Source organism: Saccopteryx bilineata, chromosome 11, assembly GCF_036850765.1.
Source record: "Saccopteryx bilineata isolate mSacBil1 chromosome 11, mSacBil1_pri_phased_curated, whole genome shotgun sequence".
In the NCBI taxonomy this organism is placed as follows: domain Eukaryota; kingdom Metazoa; phylum Chordata; class Mammalia; order Chiroptera; family Emballonuridae; genus Saccopteryx; species Saccopteryx bilineata.
In genome coordinates, this window is record NC_089500.1 from 10,000,161 (window position 1) to 10,019,750 (window position 19,590).

At 47.4% G+C, this 19,590-nt stretch overlaps 1 protein-coding gene across 1 annotated transcript in view; it reads left to right on the top strand.

Moving 5' to 3' along the window:
- KDSR (3-ketodihydrosphingosine reductase) overlaps positions 1-17,476 on the top strand; it is a 31,713-nt gene extending 14,237 nt beyond the window's left edge. Inside the window, exons 6-10 of the mRNA XM_066246778.1 lie at positions 1,577-1,768; positions 7,952-8,035; positions 11,658-11,741; positions 15,267-15,368; positions 16,340-17,476. Of these exons, the coding sequence (XP_066102875.1) occupies positions 1,577-1,768; positions 7,952-8,035; positions 11,658-11,741; positions 15,267-15,368; positions 16,340-16,459 (582 nt within the window). The 3' untranslated portion in view covers positions 16,460-17,476. The remainder of the gene's footprint in view (positions 1-1,576; positions 1,769-7,951; positions 8,036-11,657; positions 11,742-15,266; positions 15,369-16,339) is intronic.
- Positions 17,477-19,590: the final 2,114 nt, after the last annotated feature.

Below are 19,590 nucleotides of genomic sequence, written 5' to 3' on the forward strand. Positions count from 1 at the left end.
CCATGGCAGTGGCTGCTGAGTAAAGGCGCTGTTCCTTCCCTCGCACTCATCCGACCACAGATACCGGAGAAGGCCTTTCGGGTGTCTGGCCTGGTGCTGAGTCCTGGGGATGCGGAGTGAGGAAGGAAGGAAAGTCTAGTCTCTGGGGGGCTGGGGCAGGCCCCTCAAGAGCAGGCAGAGCACAGTGTGACTTCAGCCTGTGGTGCGTGCGGTGGGGAAGTGGTAAGGGAAAGGGCCCAGGGACGCCATTAGGTGGTGTGGACGAAGACCCAGCCTGGGGCGGGGGCAGTCTGAGACCTGGAGAGTGGGGACAAAGGGACCTCAGGAGGAAGAGCCAGTTGCTGCCAGGGCCCCGAGGTGGGAGGGGCTTAGAGAACCCCAGGAATGAACGAGGATCAGGCCTGTGTGGGCTGAGTGGCAGGGCCCAGGTCTGCAGTGGCCTTGAGGGCCACCCTGAGCAGTGTGGATTTTCATCTAAGCCTCTCAGGAGTCTTACGCTAGGTGAGGCAGAGGCGGCGTCTGCATTTCAGTTCTTAAAGGGTCTCTCTCTGGGTCTGGGAGATTTTAAGGAGCTTTTGGGATCACTAAGGGAAGAAATGGTGATGTTAGGAAATGGATGGAGGTAGAGTGTTGGATGACCATAGAGGGTGGGGGGCAGGAGGGAGACAGGTCAGATAATGGACTCAAGCGGCAGATAGGGGGATGTTGGAAGTAGCTCCACCCTGGTGCGATCTAGCCTTCTGAAAAGGAAGGCCTGTTAACCCCAAGAACCCCGTGCCTGGGAATCTTTATTCTAGCCCCAGGCCTCACACCAGGAGGCCCTCTCTGTCCATAGTCCCTCTATGGGAAGATTCTTCCTCCCCTGCCCTGCGTGGAGGCCGCAGGGAACTGTCACCTTCCAGGGCCCTCTGATCGCTCCCCTCGGGCTTGGTCACATGTGCCTTGTCCTGTCAGGTCCAGGAGTGGGCCTTTCCTTGGTGAGCCCTGTTAGAACTCACACTATCCCCTTCAATGCATTTTCTGAAGCTAAGTGTTCATTTTTATTCAAAAGAAATTCTATCTCTGTTACTTTTGTTTGGCCCCTTGTTTTTAGTTTTAATTTTATTGAAGTTCACATGCGCACGAAGTGCCTGTGCACAGTACTTCTCAGGTCCGAATTCCTTGCCAGGGGAGGGGTGTAAGCACACCGTGTGGACTGCGGGCAGCGGGCTCCGGAAACCGCACCTGGTGTCCTGTGGACTCTGCCCTGGCGCCTTTCGGCCTGGCTGACTGTGTTTGTGTCCGTTCACTGTAATAAATCTGAGTCAGGAGCACAGAGAGTATTACCCTCCAGGAGGAAACGAGCTTTGACCTGTTAAAACTGTGGTCACTGTGAGAACGCAAGGCCAGGTTGAAACAGATTTCATGACAGGGTCATTTTATCATTCGCTCCTTCAGCAAATCCACCGAGTTCCCCAGTCAGGGGCTCCTGTGGAGCTGCCATCGGAGAGCAGACGGAATTCCCCTGGGGCAGGGCGCGGGCCGCCTGGGGGCCTTGACCTTCCTCATTCCTCATGGCCTCTTTGTCCCCCTGCAGAAGCTGATGAGCGTGAACTACCTGGGCAGCGTGTACCCCAGCCGAGCCGTCATCGCCACCATGAAGGAGCGCCGGGTGGGCAGGATCGTCTTTCTCTCTTCCCAGGCGGGACAGGTGGGACTCTACGGTTACACAGCCTACTCTTCGTCCAAGTTCGCCGTCAGGGGCTTGGCCGAAGCCCTGCAGATGGAGGTAAACGCTGTCACCGGGTTCGTAGTTTCCTCTCAGCTCGGCCAGTGGTCCCCTATGGTTTGTAGCTTCTTGACATGTGCTACTACACTGGGTTACAGATGTGTCGATCTGACCTTAGGGAATGAGAGCTGGCGCAGCGCCTGAACGTTGCAATTAAAAGGCTAACTTTTTTTTGTTGTTGCATAAAATGTTGATTGTTGTGACAAGCAAAATGGTTGTAAGGATTTTGCTTGCTAAATTTTAATACACAGAGTACAACTAATGTCTTCATTGCATTATTGGTCTAATACTGTGTGAGTGTGAGTAATAGGGCTAACCAAATGTTTTATTCTCTAGAGATGTTCCTTTAGCAGAAAGCTCTGTCCTTTCTGACTGAATGATACAATTAGCATGTGTTCATGTGTTCGAGGGGAGAGCTGAAGCTGTCTTAGCTCTCTGCTTTTAGAGACATCGTCAAAGTTGGTCTCAGTTTGCTTACCTGTAAAATGAGAAAGTTGGGCTAAAACAAAATCGTTTGGCTCTCCTAATCCTAATATTTTAATTTCATAAAGGAGTATTGATAAAAAAAATGGTTGCTTTTTATTTTTACAGTTGATAGAACATTTGGTGGAAGAAGGGTGAGGTTAGGATTAGTGTCCAAGTAAGTGCTTTTCCTGGTGTGACCGCCTCACCCCTAAGCTGTGTGAAGTAGACCTCTGCATTATTGTCACATGGGGATGCTTAGAGAGCATCACACATATTTATGCAAAGTCACATACAGAAAAGGTAAGGTAGAGTTTTCCTATCGCAGTATGTGCAGAAATATAACACCAGATCATGATGTTAGAAACCCAGAAGAGAATTCATTGTGGCCAACCCTCTTATATAATAGTTACGACCTGATTTTATAAATCTCATTTAATGACTTAGTTCAAGGGTTGGAAAAATCTTTTTTTTTTTTGGCCTTTAGGGACTGGTTGGTATCTGGCCTAACTCCTCCAGTCTCCGTGATGCAGGAAAGCAGCCTGGGCAGGACGTAAATGAATGCGTATGGCTGTGTTTTAATAAAACTTTATTTACAAGAACAGGTGGAGTGTCAGATTTGGCCCTCAGACCATAGATTGCTGACCCTGACTTAGAAAACCCTAGAAGAGCCCTCCACGGAATGTGACAGAGGCCATACTGCTTAGGTATTGGCCTCCACGGAATGTGACAGAGGCCATACTGCTTAGGTATTGGACAAGCATTGCCCTGGATGAGTTGTCTGGTCAGGGACAGAATCCTGAGGTGCCAGTTAGGGATTGATAGACCATACCATTGTCCTCTGAAAAGAACCAGCCCCAAGTGCCATTTTCATCAACTTGTTTAATACTCTGAATCAATAATATGTTGTTATATGATTAGCCAAGAGGACACAGGCAACTGTAAAATTGCAAACAAGAATACTGGTATTTCTTTTGCACTTTTTACTTTGAAAGTTTTCCGGCCCTGGCCGGTTGGCTCAGTGGTAGAGCGTCGGCCTGGCGTGTGGAAGTCCCGGGTTCGATTCCCGGCCAGGGCACACAGGAGAAGTGCCCATTTGCTTCTCCACCCCTTCCCCTCTCCTTCCTCTCTGTCTCTCTCTTCCCCTCCCGCAGCGAGGCTCCATTGGAGCAAAGATGGCTTGGGCGCTGGGGATGGCTCCTTGGCCTCTGCCCCAGGCGCTAGAGTGGCTCTGGTCACGGCAGAGCGACACCCCGGAGGGGCAGAGCATCGCCCCCTGGTGGGCAGAGCGTCGCCCCCTGGTGGGCATTCCGGGTGGATCCCGGTCGGGCGCATGCGGGAGTCTGTCTGACTGTCTCTCCTGGTTCCTAGCTTCAGAAAAATACAAAAGAAAAAAAAAAAGAAAGTTTTCCTTTGTGAATAACTGTTTTATTTATGTTTACAGTTCTGTGAAATATGTGAGGCAGATGAGGTTACCCTTATAGATCAGAAGACTGAGTTTTCTCAAGAAGTTCATTGAGTTGCTCATAGCCACATGGTGACTTGGCGACCGAAATAGTAACACAGCCCACACTTTCAGGCTCCTGCAGCGGCAGATGTGTCTGTAAATCAGGTCAGAAGTGGCCCGATTTGTCTGGCTGGTTGCCTTTGCCTTTGGCTTTAGTCTTAGAAGCCTAATAGAGGAAGGGGTGTTTTGGAAATGACAAAATGCACTTGTTAGGGCTTTCCGTCCCCACGTCTTGTCTCGGAGAGCTCACCTGAGGATTCCCTCATTTAGGGCAACATGTACAATGAGTGTGGCCTGGCTTCCCCTGAGGTAAAACGGAGATGTTAGTAAAGAAGATGGACCAGAATGCAAGCAGCGAATGCAGAGCCCCTGCGGCCTCTTTGTGACCAGCGGGGTTCACACGCTGCAAGTCGCCAGCTTAGCCCTGCCAGTCAGCCTGACTTCTGTTCATGTCCCGACTCCATTACAACGTCCTCTTGTAAACAAGAGGTAAAATAAAGTACCCGTACCATGAAGAGTAGGTTTGGGGGGAAGTGAACTCAGTAATTCAGATCTAGTTTGTTCATTGTGGAATTTGCATCAGGACAAATATTACTTTTTTTTTTAATTTTTTTAAATTTTTTATTTTTTTTGTGGCAGAGACAGAGAGAGTCAGAGAGAGGGACAGATAGGGACAGATAGACAGGAAGGGAAAGAGATGAGAAACATCAATTCTTTGTTGTGGTTCCTTAGTTGTCCATTGATTGATTTCTCATATGTGCCTTGACCAGGGGGTGGGGGGGCTACAGCAGACCGAGTGACCCCTTGCTTGAGCCAGCAACCTTGGGCTCAAGCTGGTGAGCCTTGCTCAAACCTGATGAACCCGCGCTCAAGCTGGAGACCTCGGGGTCTTGAACCCGGGTCCTCCGCATCCCAGTCTGACAATCTATCCACTGCGCCACTGCCTGGTCAGGCAGGACAAATATTTCTATACAAACTTCCGGTGTTGTGTTTTTGAAACCTGGGTAATGGAGTCTCTTTGGCCAAGGTGGTGGTGAGACACACCTTTAAAGAACTGCTCAAACATTAAGTACTTGAGAGAATCATTTTTGGTTCAACTCTTAAGTCTTCCTGTTTCCCGCCCCCCCCCCCCGCCCCAAAACTAAAGTCAGACCCTAAAAAAGTTTTATAAACGATAAGTAATTCTGAAAAGAATGCTTGGTTGCAGTAGTTTTTCTTTTTAAAAAGTCAGTCTTTTGGGTAAATAAATACATCATTTAAAGATTTTGAAAGTTAATTTTTTATGGGGGGGAACAGAGACCAAAGAAAAGAAAACGAGGGGTCCTTCTTTCCTTCTCTTGTCCCGATATCCTGCTCGCCCCCACGGACTCCACCTGTCCCCACATGGCCTGAAAGGAAGCCCAAGTTCACGTCTGTGCTTTGCCGCCAGCTCCCACCTTCTTTCCAGCCCCCACGTCTTTGCTTGGGTGGCATTAGGAGTAACATGTTGTAGGTGGGACTGTTCTGATAACCAATCAGTTCCTGAGCAGGCGGTTGTCTTTCTGTTGAGACCGAGTCCGGGCACTAGCGCAGAAGTGATAGATATTGAGGAAGTGCAGCAGAGGGGCGGGGGGCGGGGGGGACCAGGAGAAGCAGACAGCGGCTGGGTGAGCGGGGAATCAGTTAGTGACGTCCTGCCTTGTCCATTCTTAGGAGAAGGTGTGATTTCTGGAGTCAGCATTGTCTTAGCAAGAACAGGCGAAGCCAGACTAACCTCCTTTCCTTTTCTGCTGGGGTGGTGGGATTAGCCACCAATTAAAGGAAAGGATAGCTATTAGTTTAACGTAGTATTTGGATTTTAGCAAATTACTGGACCAAGAATTTCAGGAGACTGTATGCTCCGTGAGAGCAGGGACTCTGTTTTAGAGTTATCTTCACATCCCGTGTGCCTCATTCTTAGAACAAGGCCAACACAGAGTCGTAACTCAGTAAGCGCTTGTTGGATGAATACATGAAACAGTTAGCTAACTGGCTGGCGGAGGTATCCAGCCAGAGGGGAGAGTGTCCTCTGGCTTGGTGATTACCGAGAGGACACTTCAGCGGAAAAGGGTTGGGACTGGTCTCTCCCAGCCCTGGCCGTCTCTGCCCACCCAGGGAGAAAGCAGTTCTGAAACCCTGTTTTAATTATGTGGAGGCTCAGCCATCACCCTGGCTTTGAGAAACACTGCCTCGACATGCTGTCTTACGTTGACTATGTGCCACACCCTTACTGGTGGGGGAAGCAGTGCAGAAGTGACTGTCTGAGAGGTCCACATCAGGCTTCAGAAGGTCCAGTTCTGAGAAGTCCCCTGTTGGCTTTTTAAAAAATCTTTTTTATTAGATTTATCGGGGTGACATTGGTTAATGAAATTATATAGGTTTCATATGATATATGATATGTATTTTGCATCGTGTGCCCACACCCAGAATCAGCTTATCATTTGCTGCCATATACTTGGCCGCCTTTACCGTTCGTTGTCTCATGCCCCTTTTCCTTCTGGTCACCACCATCCTGTCGTCTGTGTCTATGAGCTTTTGTTTGCTTGTCTTGTTTACTCGTTACTTTCAGTTTCCTGTCCCACACGTGAGTCTCTTGGTCTGTGCGCAGCGGAGGGTAAGGCCAGGGGAGACAGTTTGTAAAGTCACTGTCTCGGAAACAAGTAGCAGGGAACTTGCTTGCTCTCTGCCCTCGCTGCCTGGCTGGGGTCCAGCGCGATTTACGAGCATAGCCGGGCCCTGAAGCGACATGCCCTTCCGTGCAGCAGAGTGCATGAGCTCTCACGCCCTGGTCGCGGGCGAGCCCAACCGACAGACGGCACCTTTCCTGTTGCTCTTCCCCGGCTGGCTGCTGGGACCTTCTGTCTGCAGGTTCCTCGGGCCCCTAGAGCTCCTCCCACAGGCTTCAGCATCGTCCCCACGGGGGACCCAGGGAGAAGAAGGCAATACATGAACAGGGACCCTGGGACGGTCTCCGAGGGGAGGGCGGGGCGTTAGGCAGTCCTGTTGTGCTTTGTCAGTCTCCTTGAGAGCACAGTGGCTGACATTCCTACCAGCTGTCTGTCCACGTCCCTCTCATGGAGACCAAATAGTGAGCCAATGGCAAACAAAAGCCATGGCAGAGACTTTGATGGTATGAACTGTGGCCCATAGAGTCCTGAACAGTCAGGGTAGAGCAGGGCCTGGGAAAGGGTGTATCCCACCCAACCAGCAGGGAATCTTCTGGAATTGGCGAGGCTGTTTATGAGCAGGGAAGTTTAAGTGTGGAGGCCTGGCTTTAAGTGTGAGGTAAACAAGCCTGAGGATGTCTCTTTGCACACCACCCGAGGATGTCTCTTTGCACACCACCTGAGGATGTCTCTTTGCACACCACACACCACCGGAGGATATCTTTTTGCACACCACCCGAGGACGTCTCTTTGCATACCACCCAGAGGCGAGGTGGAGTTCACATAGGGGAGGGGCTGTGAAGAGAAGCTGGAAGGCGTTTCTGTACATACATGAGGGATGGGCTGTCCATGGGGTTCCACCTTCGGGAAGATTCCTGCTGGCCAGTTTTGAGATGGGGGCAGTGCCTCCTGAGCCCCTCACAGGCAGGGCTGGCTGCACAGAGGATCCCTGAACAAGTAACTTCTTGGGGGCATGCCATCCCTGGATTGGTGTCATGAGAAGGACACAGGCAAGGCTAAGGAGTGACCCCAAAATATTTTGTAGATGAAACCAGCTTCCCAGGATCCCCAAAAGCAGTGAGAGGAACACAGACTTGCAGTCTGATGGCAGACGCAAGGCAGCAGACCTGGGCCGTAGCCTTGAACCCAGAGCCGGAAGGGCGTGCGGAGGGCGGGGAGATGAAGGGGACTCCTTTTAGCATTGTCCCTTTGTCATTTCTCTCACTTGCAGCAGCAGAAGGGAAGAAACTAAGAAGGGGGTGAGTGGCCATACCTTGGGACCAGCTGTCTTCTGGAGCAGACATCAGGGTGTTTTGTCTTTATCTCTAAGTGATCTTCATGAAAGGCATTTCCCACCTCAGCAGTGGTGGTTCTGCTCCAACAGGATCTCCTGCGGGTCCTGGCCGCTTTGGAGGGAACCTGGGCAGTGTTTATTCCGTGTGAATGCCTGGCACCCAGTGCGGGCCGGTGAGGAGGACGCGGAGCAGTGTCTTGACTCCTGAAGGGGTAACTTTTGTTTCTGAAACACAGGTGAAGCCATACAACGTCTATGTCACCGTTGCCTACCCGCCCGACACAGACACACCTGGGTTTGCAGAAGAAAACAAAACAAAGGTAAATTCTCCTCTGTGCCCCGTGTTGACACCAGAAGCCTCTTTCCTGATTTTTCTCTCTCCACCCTCCAGCCCGCGGGCCTTTCCATCAGTCAGAAAATTGAGTTCCTTTCCATTTAATGTGCGAGCTAGAGGCCTCTGAACTTTCTGGAACACTTTCATTTGAAACCTTCGAGAACACAGCCATATTTTCAAATGCCAAGAGTCTGGCTAATGACCTTTTGAAGCCTTGTGGAGTGAGTCAGGTATTTTCTTTATGACGGAGAGGTGCAGCCTGTATTTTTAACTAAAGAGATGATAGTGTCCAAAACGCATCTTCTCTCCCCGGTTGCTGTTCTGCTGTCTCCCTGGGGAGGTCTAATGGGCACCTCCGACTTCATGTTTCCGAAATGGAGCCTTTGATTCCCTCCCGTTCCCCTCATTATTTTCATCTCATTACCTGGGAACGGGGGAACGGAGGAGCCAGCTTGATCCTCCCTTGTGGTAATTCATTTTTTTTTAACTGCACATGTCACTATCATTCCAGCAGTGACAACCACTGATATTTTTGCCCATACAACTTTACTAGCCTTCAAAACTGGTCTGCCTGCTTCCCCTCCTCTCATTTGGGGTCTGTTCTTAGAGTTGCTTGTCATCCTTTTAAAGCTGAAGTCAGGTCTTGTCACTCCCCTGTTTAAAATCCTATTGTGGCCCTGGCCGGTGCTCAATGGATAGAGCATCAACTTGGTGTGTGGATGTCTCAGGTTCAATTCCTGGTCAGGGCACACAGGAGAAGCGACCATCTGCTTCTCTCCCCACCTTCTCCCTTTCTCTCCCTCTTCCCCTCCTGCAGCCAGTGGATGGATTGGTTCGAGCCTTGCCTCAGGCACTGATGATAACTTGGATTCGAGTACATCAGCCTCAGGTGCTAAAAATAGCTCAGTACTCAAGCATTGGCCCTAGACGGGTTTGCTGGGTGGATCCCAGCCAGGGTGCATGTGGGATGTGGGAGTCTGCCTCACTATCTCCCCTCTTCTCACCTAAAAACAAAAACAAACAAAACAAAAACCCCTATTGTGGCAAAAAAAGAAAAAGAAAAAAAGGAAATCCAATAGGCCAAACACCTCCTGGGCAGCACAGTCTGATAGAATGTTCTGGAATGATGGAAATGTGTCTTTCACGGTCTCTCTACTATGGTAGTCACATTGTGGCTCTTGAGTACCCAAACTGTGGTGAGTGAGATTGAGAAAATGGGTTTTTAATTTTACTTCATGATAACCGATTCACAGTTAAAGTGAAATATTGCGCTCGTGTTGGTGGTAGCTCCGTACTGGGGACTGTGGCTCTAGCGGCTCCTGAGATCTTGTGGCTAATGAGGCCCCGCGGTGTCTGGACCTTGGCCACATCCCTGCCCACGGCATTTCCTCCTCCTCTGATGTTCAGGCCTGTCATCACCTGTGAGTTTCGCTTTGCTGTCCCCTCTGGATGTTTGAGTGGCTTACTCCTTTGTTTCTTCCCATTTTTGTTCAGAGGTCATTGACCCCCTGTATCTCTGGGAGCACCCCTACCCCAGGCATTCACAATCCTCTGGCTTTGCTTTTTACCAGGGCTTCCCACCACTGGACATTTCCGTTATAGACCGCGACTGCTGGCGGTGGTCCTGAGCTGAAGGCAAGCTTCACATTTTGTTCAGAGGAGCCCCTCTGTGCCTGGGTGTGCAGTAGTCACTCACGCTCTGAGCAAAGGAGTCTTATAATTCTTAATGTGACTCTTCATAGCTCGAAAATGGGCACCGATGCTCCGTAGACAGTGTAGTTGCAAAAAAGATGTTCATGATTTATTCAATAGAAGCCTTTTTTCCTATTCATTTCTCTTTGGTTCTCTCTTTGTAAAATTACTACTATTTCAGAGAAGTAAATGTGAGCCCAATGTCTGTCCCAGAATAAGCGGGGAATCTGCTAAGCAGATTTGCAGCGTTTGGTAAGCCATCCTTTAGCTTGATGCCAGTGCTGACGAAGGGTGGAGATATCCCTGGGAAGATTTTTATTTTGATGTTAACATTGGTTTTCTTTCCTACTTCTTTTTTTTTTTTTTTTAATTTATTTATTTTTTACAGAGACAGAGAGTGAGTCAGAGAGAGGGATAGACAGGGACAGACAGACAGGAATGGAGAGAGATGAGAAACATCAATCATTAGTTTTTCATTGCGTGTTGTAACACCTTAGTTGTTCATCGATTGCTTTCTCATATGTGCCTTGACCGTGGGCCTTCAGCAGACCGAATAACCCCTTGCTGGAGCCAGTGACCTTGGTCTCAAGCTGGTGGGATTTTGCTCAAACCAGATGAGCCCGCGCTCAAGCTGGTGATGTCGGGCCCGGTCTCGAACCTGGGTCCTCTGCATCCCAGTCCGATGCTCTATCCACTGCGCCACCGCCTGGTCAGGCTTTTCCTACTTCTTGGGGCACATCAGATCCTACATTGGTCTGTGAGCCCTTTAGGGGGCGCCATAGTGCTTTTAAGTCTAATGAGCAACTGGTCACTTGTGGTTACACAGCCTGGCGGTCTGAGAGAGTGGATGTTGGCTCCTTCCTCTTTATTCAGGCTTATCGAGAAAAACCGGACGTTTCTGAAGTGCTTTTCTATTTTAAGAAGATATTTCTGGTTTTAATTTTAATGCTTTTAAGCCTTCGTGGTAAATACAATTTACAGTTTCATGCAGGTGAAGGCTTCAGTTTTGACCCTTCTGAAATCCCCTTTTAAAGAATTTTTGAGCATTTGTGAGCATGTTGCCACAATGATTATTAAAAAAAAGAAGAAGAAGAAAGAAAAGGGGGAAAAAAGAAGACCCTGTTCACAAAGAACTTAGGAGGTAAATTGTAAACACCTAAGTAGTTATCATAAATATTAAAGTAGAAATGTTCAAAGATGAGAAGAGAAATTACTGCCTGTTAAGAATTCACGCAAGGCTTTTTCATCTTGGTGATAACTGAGATGGACCTTCAACAAAGGCTCAGATTTGGGGTTCTGGTGCCCCAACCCAGTAACAAGCATACAGCCATGGGAGGGACCACTCAGTATTAGCTCTTCCCGTCTCCTGGTCACCTCCTCCGCAGGTCCTTTAAGAAACAGCTGCAGCGCAGAACAGAGCCGCGGCTCTGCCTGCCTGGGACCTGCACTCTGTCTGGAGGTCAGGTCTCAGCCCTCCGCTGGCCTGGGAGACCAGGAGGCCCAGAGATGCAGGCGGCACAGCACACAGCCCAGGGTGCCCAGGCTGGGCTCTGCGTAAACACCATATGTCAGGTGTTGGGCCAGCAAGGAAGGATGTTTCTGGTCATGTAACAGTGACTATTCTTATTCAAGCTCTGATGGTCCCCACTGGAGCTGAGACCCAGAGTCCTACAGAGAGTGTGGCCAGTGCCTCCTTGTCTGGGGTCAGCTACAGGGCTGAGTTTTACATGGTGACCAGGTAGACACTGATTTAGAATCCAGATGGACCTACTTCCAAAAAAATAAGAATCTACTCAAAGGTATAAAACTGTAATTATTTATAAACCGGGAGTGTATGGGGGGGGAGTGGGAAATGCTGTAAGAATTACCAATTTCTTTAATTGCATGGTGCTGACATGTCTGTTTCTCCACTGCAGCCTTTGGAAACCCGGCTGATATCAGAGACCTCGTCTATTTGTACACCAGAGCAAGTGGCCAAACAGATCGTTAAAGATGCCATAGTAAGTTCAGTCCTGGCTTTCTCTATTAATAGCTCTAGTTCTGTATTTTGGAAAAAATATTTGTCCCAAGGTCTATTTCCAAACATAAATTATTCTATCTCTTTCTTTTCTTTTTTTTTTTTTTTTTTTGGCCAGTCAGGTTTATCATATCTAATATGGGACTTTTCTTCCCTGAGTTCCATATTATGTTAATTAGTGGCCTTCTGGAAACGAATTCTGTATCTTAACCTTAGGAACACATTGATCAGTGGGGGTGTCTGGGAACGCTAGCTCTTTAAGAAGGAAAAGGAGGCCCTGGCTGGTTGGCTCAGTGGTAGAGCATCAGCCTGGCGTGCAGGAGTCCCGGGTTCGATTCCCAGCCAGGGCACACAGGAGAAGCGCCCATCTGCTTCTCCACCCCTCCCCCTCTCCTTCCTCTCTGTCTCTCTCTTCCCCTCCCGCAGCCGAGGCTCCATTGGAGCAAAAAGATGGCCCGGGCACTGAGGATGGCTCTATGCCCTCTGCCTCAGGTGCTAGAATGGCCCTGGTTGCAACAGAGCAACACCCCAGATGGGCAGAGCATCGCCCCCTGGTGGGCATGCCGGGTGGATCCCGGTCAGGCGCATGCGGGAGTCTGTCTGACTGCCTCCCCGTTTCCAGCTTCAGAAAAATGCAAAAAAAAAAAAGAAGGAAAAGGAGACATCTCTGTGATGGGTCAGAAGGGTGTTCTGTGCACAGTAGGTGGCCTGCGGCCTTCCTTCTCTTGCCCACAGGACTTGCAGGTGTAGATTTTTTTAGGTACCTCGTTGCCAGACTCATAGGTTTCTCTTTCACCTTCCTGCTTCCCGGGATCATTTTCCCAAATGTTCACTAAGAGGCAAGTGCACCCAGCCTACTGGGTCATCCCCCCGTCAACCCCAGCTAATGTGCTTCTGGGCTACTGAGTTTATTTGGGGCCCACAACAGCACCTTAGGAAGACACATGCCATTTGATAGAACAACGCATGTGCCCCAGACTTCTGACAACATTCCTTTTAACCCAAGCACAGAGAAATAGCCAGTTACGAGGGCTGTCTGTAGACCTGAGGCCCACATTGAACTTAGGAAATTTGGGGACCATTGGGACAAGAAGCGTCAGGCCACTGTGTCTGAGGCCAACCTGGGCAGAATGCGAGAAGTATCGGAACTCGATAAAAACATATGCAGACGTTGGACGAACTCTGTCCGGCTGTGTTTGAAGGCATAGAAAGGCGGCCCCCATGGACGAGGCGGACTTTCTTTTTCCTGCTTATCTCGATGAAAGCAAACATACTTGGTGTTCTTAATGATCTGAAACAGCTCTTTGCATTTGTCCGGATTCCTTTAGTCGGGTGCCGTTCTAACGTCTTCACCTCTTAACCGCTTTCTATTCTAAATGCTTGACAGCCCCAGAGAGCTTTTGTTCCCATGGGTTATATTTGCCATATTAGAAATGGAAACCAATTTTTAAAAATATTTATTAATTCACTTATAATAGCCATAATAAACCCATTACCTTGTAATGTAATATTTTTGCAACCATCCTTTTTTAGAACAAACCGTGGGTGAGACAAGGGGCGTTGTTTGATGCTGCAGTCGTCTCTTCAGTGTCTGTGCTCTGGGATGCAGCTGGGTTCTCGGAGCTGCTTCTCAGTTCAGTCTGCTCTCATATGTGGTTTTGAATGAAGCAGATAGGCCTGACCTGTGGTGATGCAGTGGATAAAGTGTTGACCGGAAACACTGAGGTTGCTGGTTCAAAACCCCGGGCTTGCCCAGTAAAGGCACATATGGGAATTGATGCTTCCTGCTCCTCCTCCCATCTCTTTCCCTTCTCTGTCTGTCTGTCTGTCTCTCTGTCTCTAAAATGAATAAATAAAAATCTTAAAAAAATAAAGAATATAAAGAAAATCTGCCCTTACCCAGATATGTAGTTAGAAAAGGGAGGGGCATTTTACAGGCTTTTTAGATCACTCTGGGCATTCTTTTTTAGTATTAAACTGGATGAATAGTAGTTTCTTAAAGGTTAGTTGCAGTGTGGCATTGGGAACTCCATTAATAAACTTTTTGTTCTCTGTCGCATTAAAATCCCAATGGTCTTTGCACTTTGAATGTTTTGCACCCATTCATGATTTTGTAACGTCATGCATTAGGCATTTGGAAAATATGGGTTCGCCGAGTTATCCAATGACATTTGAGTTATCCAAAAAGTTGCAATTACAAATTTTAATTACAATTATGTTTTGTATATAATTTAAAATAATAGAAATGTGTTTGATTATATAACAATTATATAGTTATAATTCAATTATAAAAGGCTTCACCTATTGGAAAGCTGACAATCTCACAGAAAGCTTGGATTTTAAAACTGACCACAAAAACTGCCAATTTGTCTTGAAATGACAGGCCCATGTCATTAACGGTCCGCACAATATCTTTCAAATACCTGAGCGTGAGACCGTAGGCTGGCCGTTCATGGTTGCTTTGGGTCAAAACGGCGCTCCGTGAGGAAAGCAGCATTTCATGGGTTACACCGCAGGTGGGGGCTTCTCTTCCGGGCGCAGCCCCGTGAGGTGGGTGCACAGCCGGCAACAGTGTGGGTGCACACTTTTCTTTCTGTCGTACAGAATATTAAGAAGACATATCCCCAAGGGAGAAGATTGAACCAAACAATTCATATGACTGCCTTATCAAGGGCATTTTAAAGCAAAAACTGACATTTTAAAACTTTACAGGGTTTGTTAACATTTCTGATCTCTTTGTATGTTCACTACGGCTGGCGTGTATGGCCACGGAGGGGCCACTGCTGTGGTTAGTGCTACTGTGCCGGCAGCATTTCACAAATATCACTGGGTGAAAAAGTCCATTATTGCTTTTTTTTTTCTTTTTTCTGAAGTTGGAAACGGGGAGGCAGGCAGACAGACTCCGCATGCGCCCGACCAGGATCCACCCAGCATGCCCACCAGGGGGTGATGCTCTGCCCACCTGAGGCGTCGTTCTGTTGCAACCAGAGCCATTCTAGCACCTGAGGCAGAGGCCACAGAGCCATCTTCAGCTCCCGGGCCAACTTTGCTCCAATGGAGCCTTGGCTGCGGGAGGGGAAGAGAGAGACAGAGAGGAAGGAGAGGGGGAGGGGTGGAGAAGCAGATGGGCGCCTCTCCTGTGTGCCCTGATCAGGAATCGAACCTGGGACTCCTGCACGCCAGGCCGACGCTCTTCCACTGAGCCAACTGGCCAGCGCCCATTATTGCTTTTATGTTATTATGACCACCGTTTTGTCCACGTGGACCCCTCCCCCACCCCCAAGGGACACCCAGGCTCCGTGGACCGACCCACAGTTTGAGAACCTTCCATCAAGCCACTCAGCCTCTCTGCAGGGGCCACGTTCACTTCCAAGTCGCGGTTTGTGATCTGCTAACCTCTCGTTCTGCGTAAAAGGGAACGGGCACACTTCCCTGTTTCTGAAACGTTGAGTGGATTCCCTTTGTGGTAACCACAATTGCCTCTCTCTTTTCTCGTCCGTCTACATAGCAAGGAAATTTCAACAGCTCCATTGGCTCGGATGGGTACATGCTCTCGTCCCTGACCTGTGGAATGGCGCCTGTCACTTCTATTACCGAAGGGCTCCAGCAGGTAAGCCCAGAGGACGGATGCATAAAACAGAGTGAGCCCAAATGTAAACCATGGCCTTCAGTGACATGTATCCACCATTACGATGTCATACAGAATAGCTTTCCAGCCCCTTATCAAAGCCTTCACCTATTGGGAAGCTAGCTGACAGTCTCATGGAAAGCAGAATTTTTACACTGGCCACAAAAACTGCCAATTTGTCTTGAAGTCACAGGCCCATGTCATTAACGGTCCACACAATATCTTTCAAATGATAGTTGTCTTTCTCCCATTGATTGTTTTTCCAGTTAGGGAGTAAGCTCCCGGAGGCCTGGCCTGCAACTGTTCTCAGCGCCTGGTGTAGGGTCCAATTCTGTGATCAGACCACAAATCTTTTTTTTTTTAAGTGCACAATTCACATAGTTGTGCACTTGTAATTATATGTATAAATATATATTATATTTTTATTTATTCATTTTTAAAAAGAGAGAGAGAAGATGGGGAGGAGTAGGACACATCAATGCCCATATGTGCCTTGACCAGGCAAGCTCAGAGTTTTGAACCAGCGACCTCAGCATTCCAGGTCGATGCTTTATCAACTGCGCCACCATAGGTCAGGCCAGACCACAAATCTTAAACCAAGGAGCCTTGATTGTAGTTTGGATGATTGAGATGTGGGAGTGGATTTTCCCTCACTCTCAGAACCCAGGACTACTAGGAATACCCATTTCATTCTTTGTTTCATTAACATTTATTAACTGGGCTTATATTCTTTTGTTACGTATCCAGCACGAATCAGGGTCTCATTCAGAGCAGACAGCTTCTGTCCTCAGTGTTTCACTGACACTGACAAAGTTTTCATTATACTTACCCTTGCAGCAGATTAGAAGACGTGGCTCAGAAACCATTTATTAGAGACATATCCTAGAATCTCTTGAAACGAGCTATTGTATTGTACTCTTGGCCGAGCTCACGGGTCTGTCTTTATCTTACAGGTGGTCACCATGGGCCTCTTCCGTATGCTCTCTTTGTTTTACCTTGGGAGTTTTGACAACATAATCCGTCGCTGCATGGTAGAAAGAGCAAAATATGTAACTGCAGACAAAACCGCCTAAACCATGGGAAAAGAGTGTTTCTAAGGAGTGCGAGCAGCTTGCTGCTGGATGGGACCCAGTTTTCGGCCCACAGACACTTGTGTATTGCTTTTGAATATGTCAGATGGGACCAGAGGTCTTCTGCAACCTGGCTGCGAGCGAGGGAGTGGAGGTCAACTCCAAACCATATTATCAAATTATCAATACTATGCAAACATGGACCAGGAGCGCAGCCGACCCCTGGGTGGGGAGGTGACTACGGTGTGGGAACTGACAGGTGTAAGTAGGGTCAAGGACAGGATTCCAGTGTGATCACTTGCATTTTTTCTTGTTAATCTCCCCTCCGCCCAATATAGATCAAGTCCAGAAATGTACTTTATGACACAAGTGACGATGTGAAGACTTTTTAAAACCTTCCATGAAAGGCAGTTTGTGAGTTTCTGGGGCCTTTTTTTTTTTCTTTCTCTCTTTAAATTGGTGTTATTTTATTCACGATGAGTTTTACATGTCCTGGTGAGTCCGAATACTAATGTGCGGGGCTCACTGTGCTGCGTGCTGGTGGGCACTGGCGAGAGGCTCTCCCTCTTTGATCCCAAATGCCCCCGGGGGATGGGAGAGAGCCAGGCAGAGACAGGAAGGAGGTCGGTATTTTCCCGGAGGAAAAACACTGCGTTCTTGACTCCTCTAGGTTCAAATACTTAGGATACGTCTCATTTCTCACTCCTGGGGGAGACGCAGCCTCCTAAAATGTTTCTTTGAAGAGAAATAAAATCTTAGAAACTTACACGTTTACAATTTCTTCACTAGCCACAAGAGCCAAAGTCTCATTCCATCTGGCTTTAGTCTCTTCTCTTCCTTCCAGTTTTGCTTATACTACTGTCATATTTTTGTAAAAAAAGAAAGAAAAAAAAAAAGACCAGTTAAAAATTTTGGACTTGACTTTTTTCAATTCATCCATGAATTAATGAAAACAAAAAAAAATGAAGAAATGTGACATTCTTCTCGTAGTATATGTGTAGCTTTTAGAAAAGGCTGGCATAGCATATTTAAATTTCACTCATTAAGATAAAAAAAAAAAAGTTGGGACAGCAAAGCCGAATTTGAAGGTACTTGTTTTGAAATAAAAGGACCGCCCCGTCTCTCTGTGACGCTTCCCGTGACCCCAAGAGCGATCTTGAACCGCATGTTAAGGAAGTGCAGCCAGCATTCTCTTGGCGTAGCTCTCTGGAAACCTCGTGGCCCGGTGGGTGCAGTTTCCAGACTGTGTTTTGTTGTTCATTGAATGGATTTCCACAGTAAGTGCCTATGACGAGTTTTAGCCAATGTGACCTGCTCCACCCCACCATCGTACCCTCTGTAAGGACAGCCACCTCCGTGGCAGGGTGCTGCCCCTCCTTGCAAGGTCAGTGTGTGTCTTCAGTAGCCTACTCCACCTCACCTGGGTGAGAACAGACCACTGCTTTTGAAGAAGAAAGTTTTTTATTGTTATAAAAGAAAGAAAAAACTCTACAAAAGATTAAAGACCGAAAAATGGTGGCAAAGTCATTTTTTTTTCTTTTTTTGCTCTTGAGTTTTTGAACCTCTTCACTTTAAAATGACTTAATTTTTTGAAAGTAAGATGTTTAATGGCTTTCATCCATGGGGTCTTATTAATGAAGATCTGAGAATGGCATAGTTAAACACTATCAAAGACAGGAGAAATTACTAGTTAATATCTAAGCTGCTTGGGGTGATTTCAGTGTCGTGGATGGCGGGGGGGTGACGCCCTCCCATGTCGTGAACATTTTTTTTTTTTTGTATTTTTCTGAACGTGTCATGAACATTATTAGCCTTAGGTAGCCAGCGTCTGCAAACTCTGTGGTGTCGTATTGTGTGGCCTCGAAAATGGAGTGAGCTATGTTTTTCTAATTCGCAGAAAGCAGTTGCGTTTATATCTGGATTTTCCCAACCATATTCCTTTCTCATAAATGTCCCTTGAATGTTTGCACTTTCTGCGGGTATATGGAAATCTAGTCCAAGATGGTGTCTCATTTAATAAAAGTAATTAACAATAGTTCAATATTCATTTCTCAAGGTGTCCTCATAGACAGTACTGTGACTGTATAGAATCTACTGCCCCGAACAAATGGAAGACCACTGTTCTGTGGTGGGAGATGATGCCCCCAGCCCCACTGCGGCCCAGGCACGAGAGCTGATGTGTGGCGGTCACCATCTCAGGGAGTGGGCTCGTTAGGTCAGAGGGCCACAATTCCTTGTCCAAAAAGCTTTAAAAATTAAGGTGCTTTTTTGTTTTTAATTTATAAATTTGGTGCCATTATCCATTTGCCAGCAAAATCCAATGTGAACCAACATGAGATGATTATAGTTTTTATTCATGCCATTTCATGAACCATCCGATCGTTCCACCTGAAGAACTACAGATGGGTAGGATTCTAGATCTCGCCCCAGATTCTGTGGAAGTGTTTCATAACATCCCACCTGTGCCCCCATATTTCCTGTTCAAAATGCAAAGAATTGTAAATTCGATAACACATCTGGGTAAAAGTTTTTGGATAAAGGGATTGTAGACCTTCAGGTATCATCACACAAAAATCAGACTTCACCAAAAACAGGAAAATATCACAAGGCGAATTCTAGTTTTCATTTTTTGGGCTCAATTCTTGTACAACTTTTTAATTTTTTATGCTCACTTTTTTCTTAGGAGAAGGAAAATAAAACCCCTGAGTCAAATTGTTAGGGAAATTAGTGGATTTTTTTTCTTTTTAAAACACCACATTGACTCAACGCCTGGTATTGTACCTGGAAGCGGATAAGTCGTACCTGTGGCAGAGGGAGTCATAACTGTCGGAATGTTGGTTCTCTGTGACCAGCAGCAGCTCAGGAGGCGAGTTTCAGTTCTGAAAGTACCTGCCTCTGCTAAGTTGGGTTGTACTGTTTTATTATAATGTATTTATAAGTATATTTATTTTAAAATGTTTAATATCATGCAGCCACAGATGTTCCAAAATGTGTTCAAGGACCCTTCAGAATTGAGAAAAAGTATAAAAATACCCATTTCTTTTTTTTTTTTTTTTTGTATTTTTCTGAAGCTGGAAACGGGGAGAGACAGTCAGACTCCCGCATGCGCCCGACCGGGATCCACCCAGCACGCC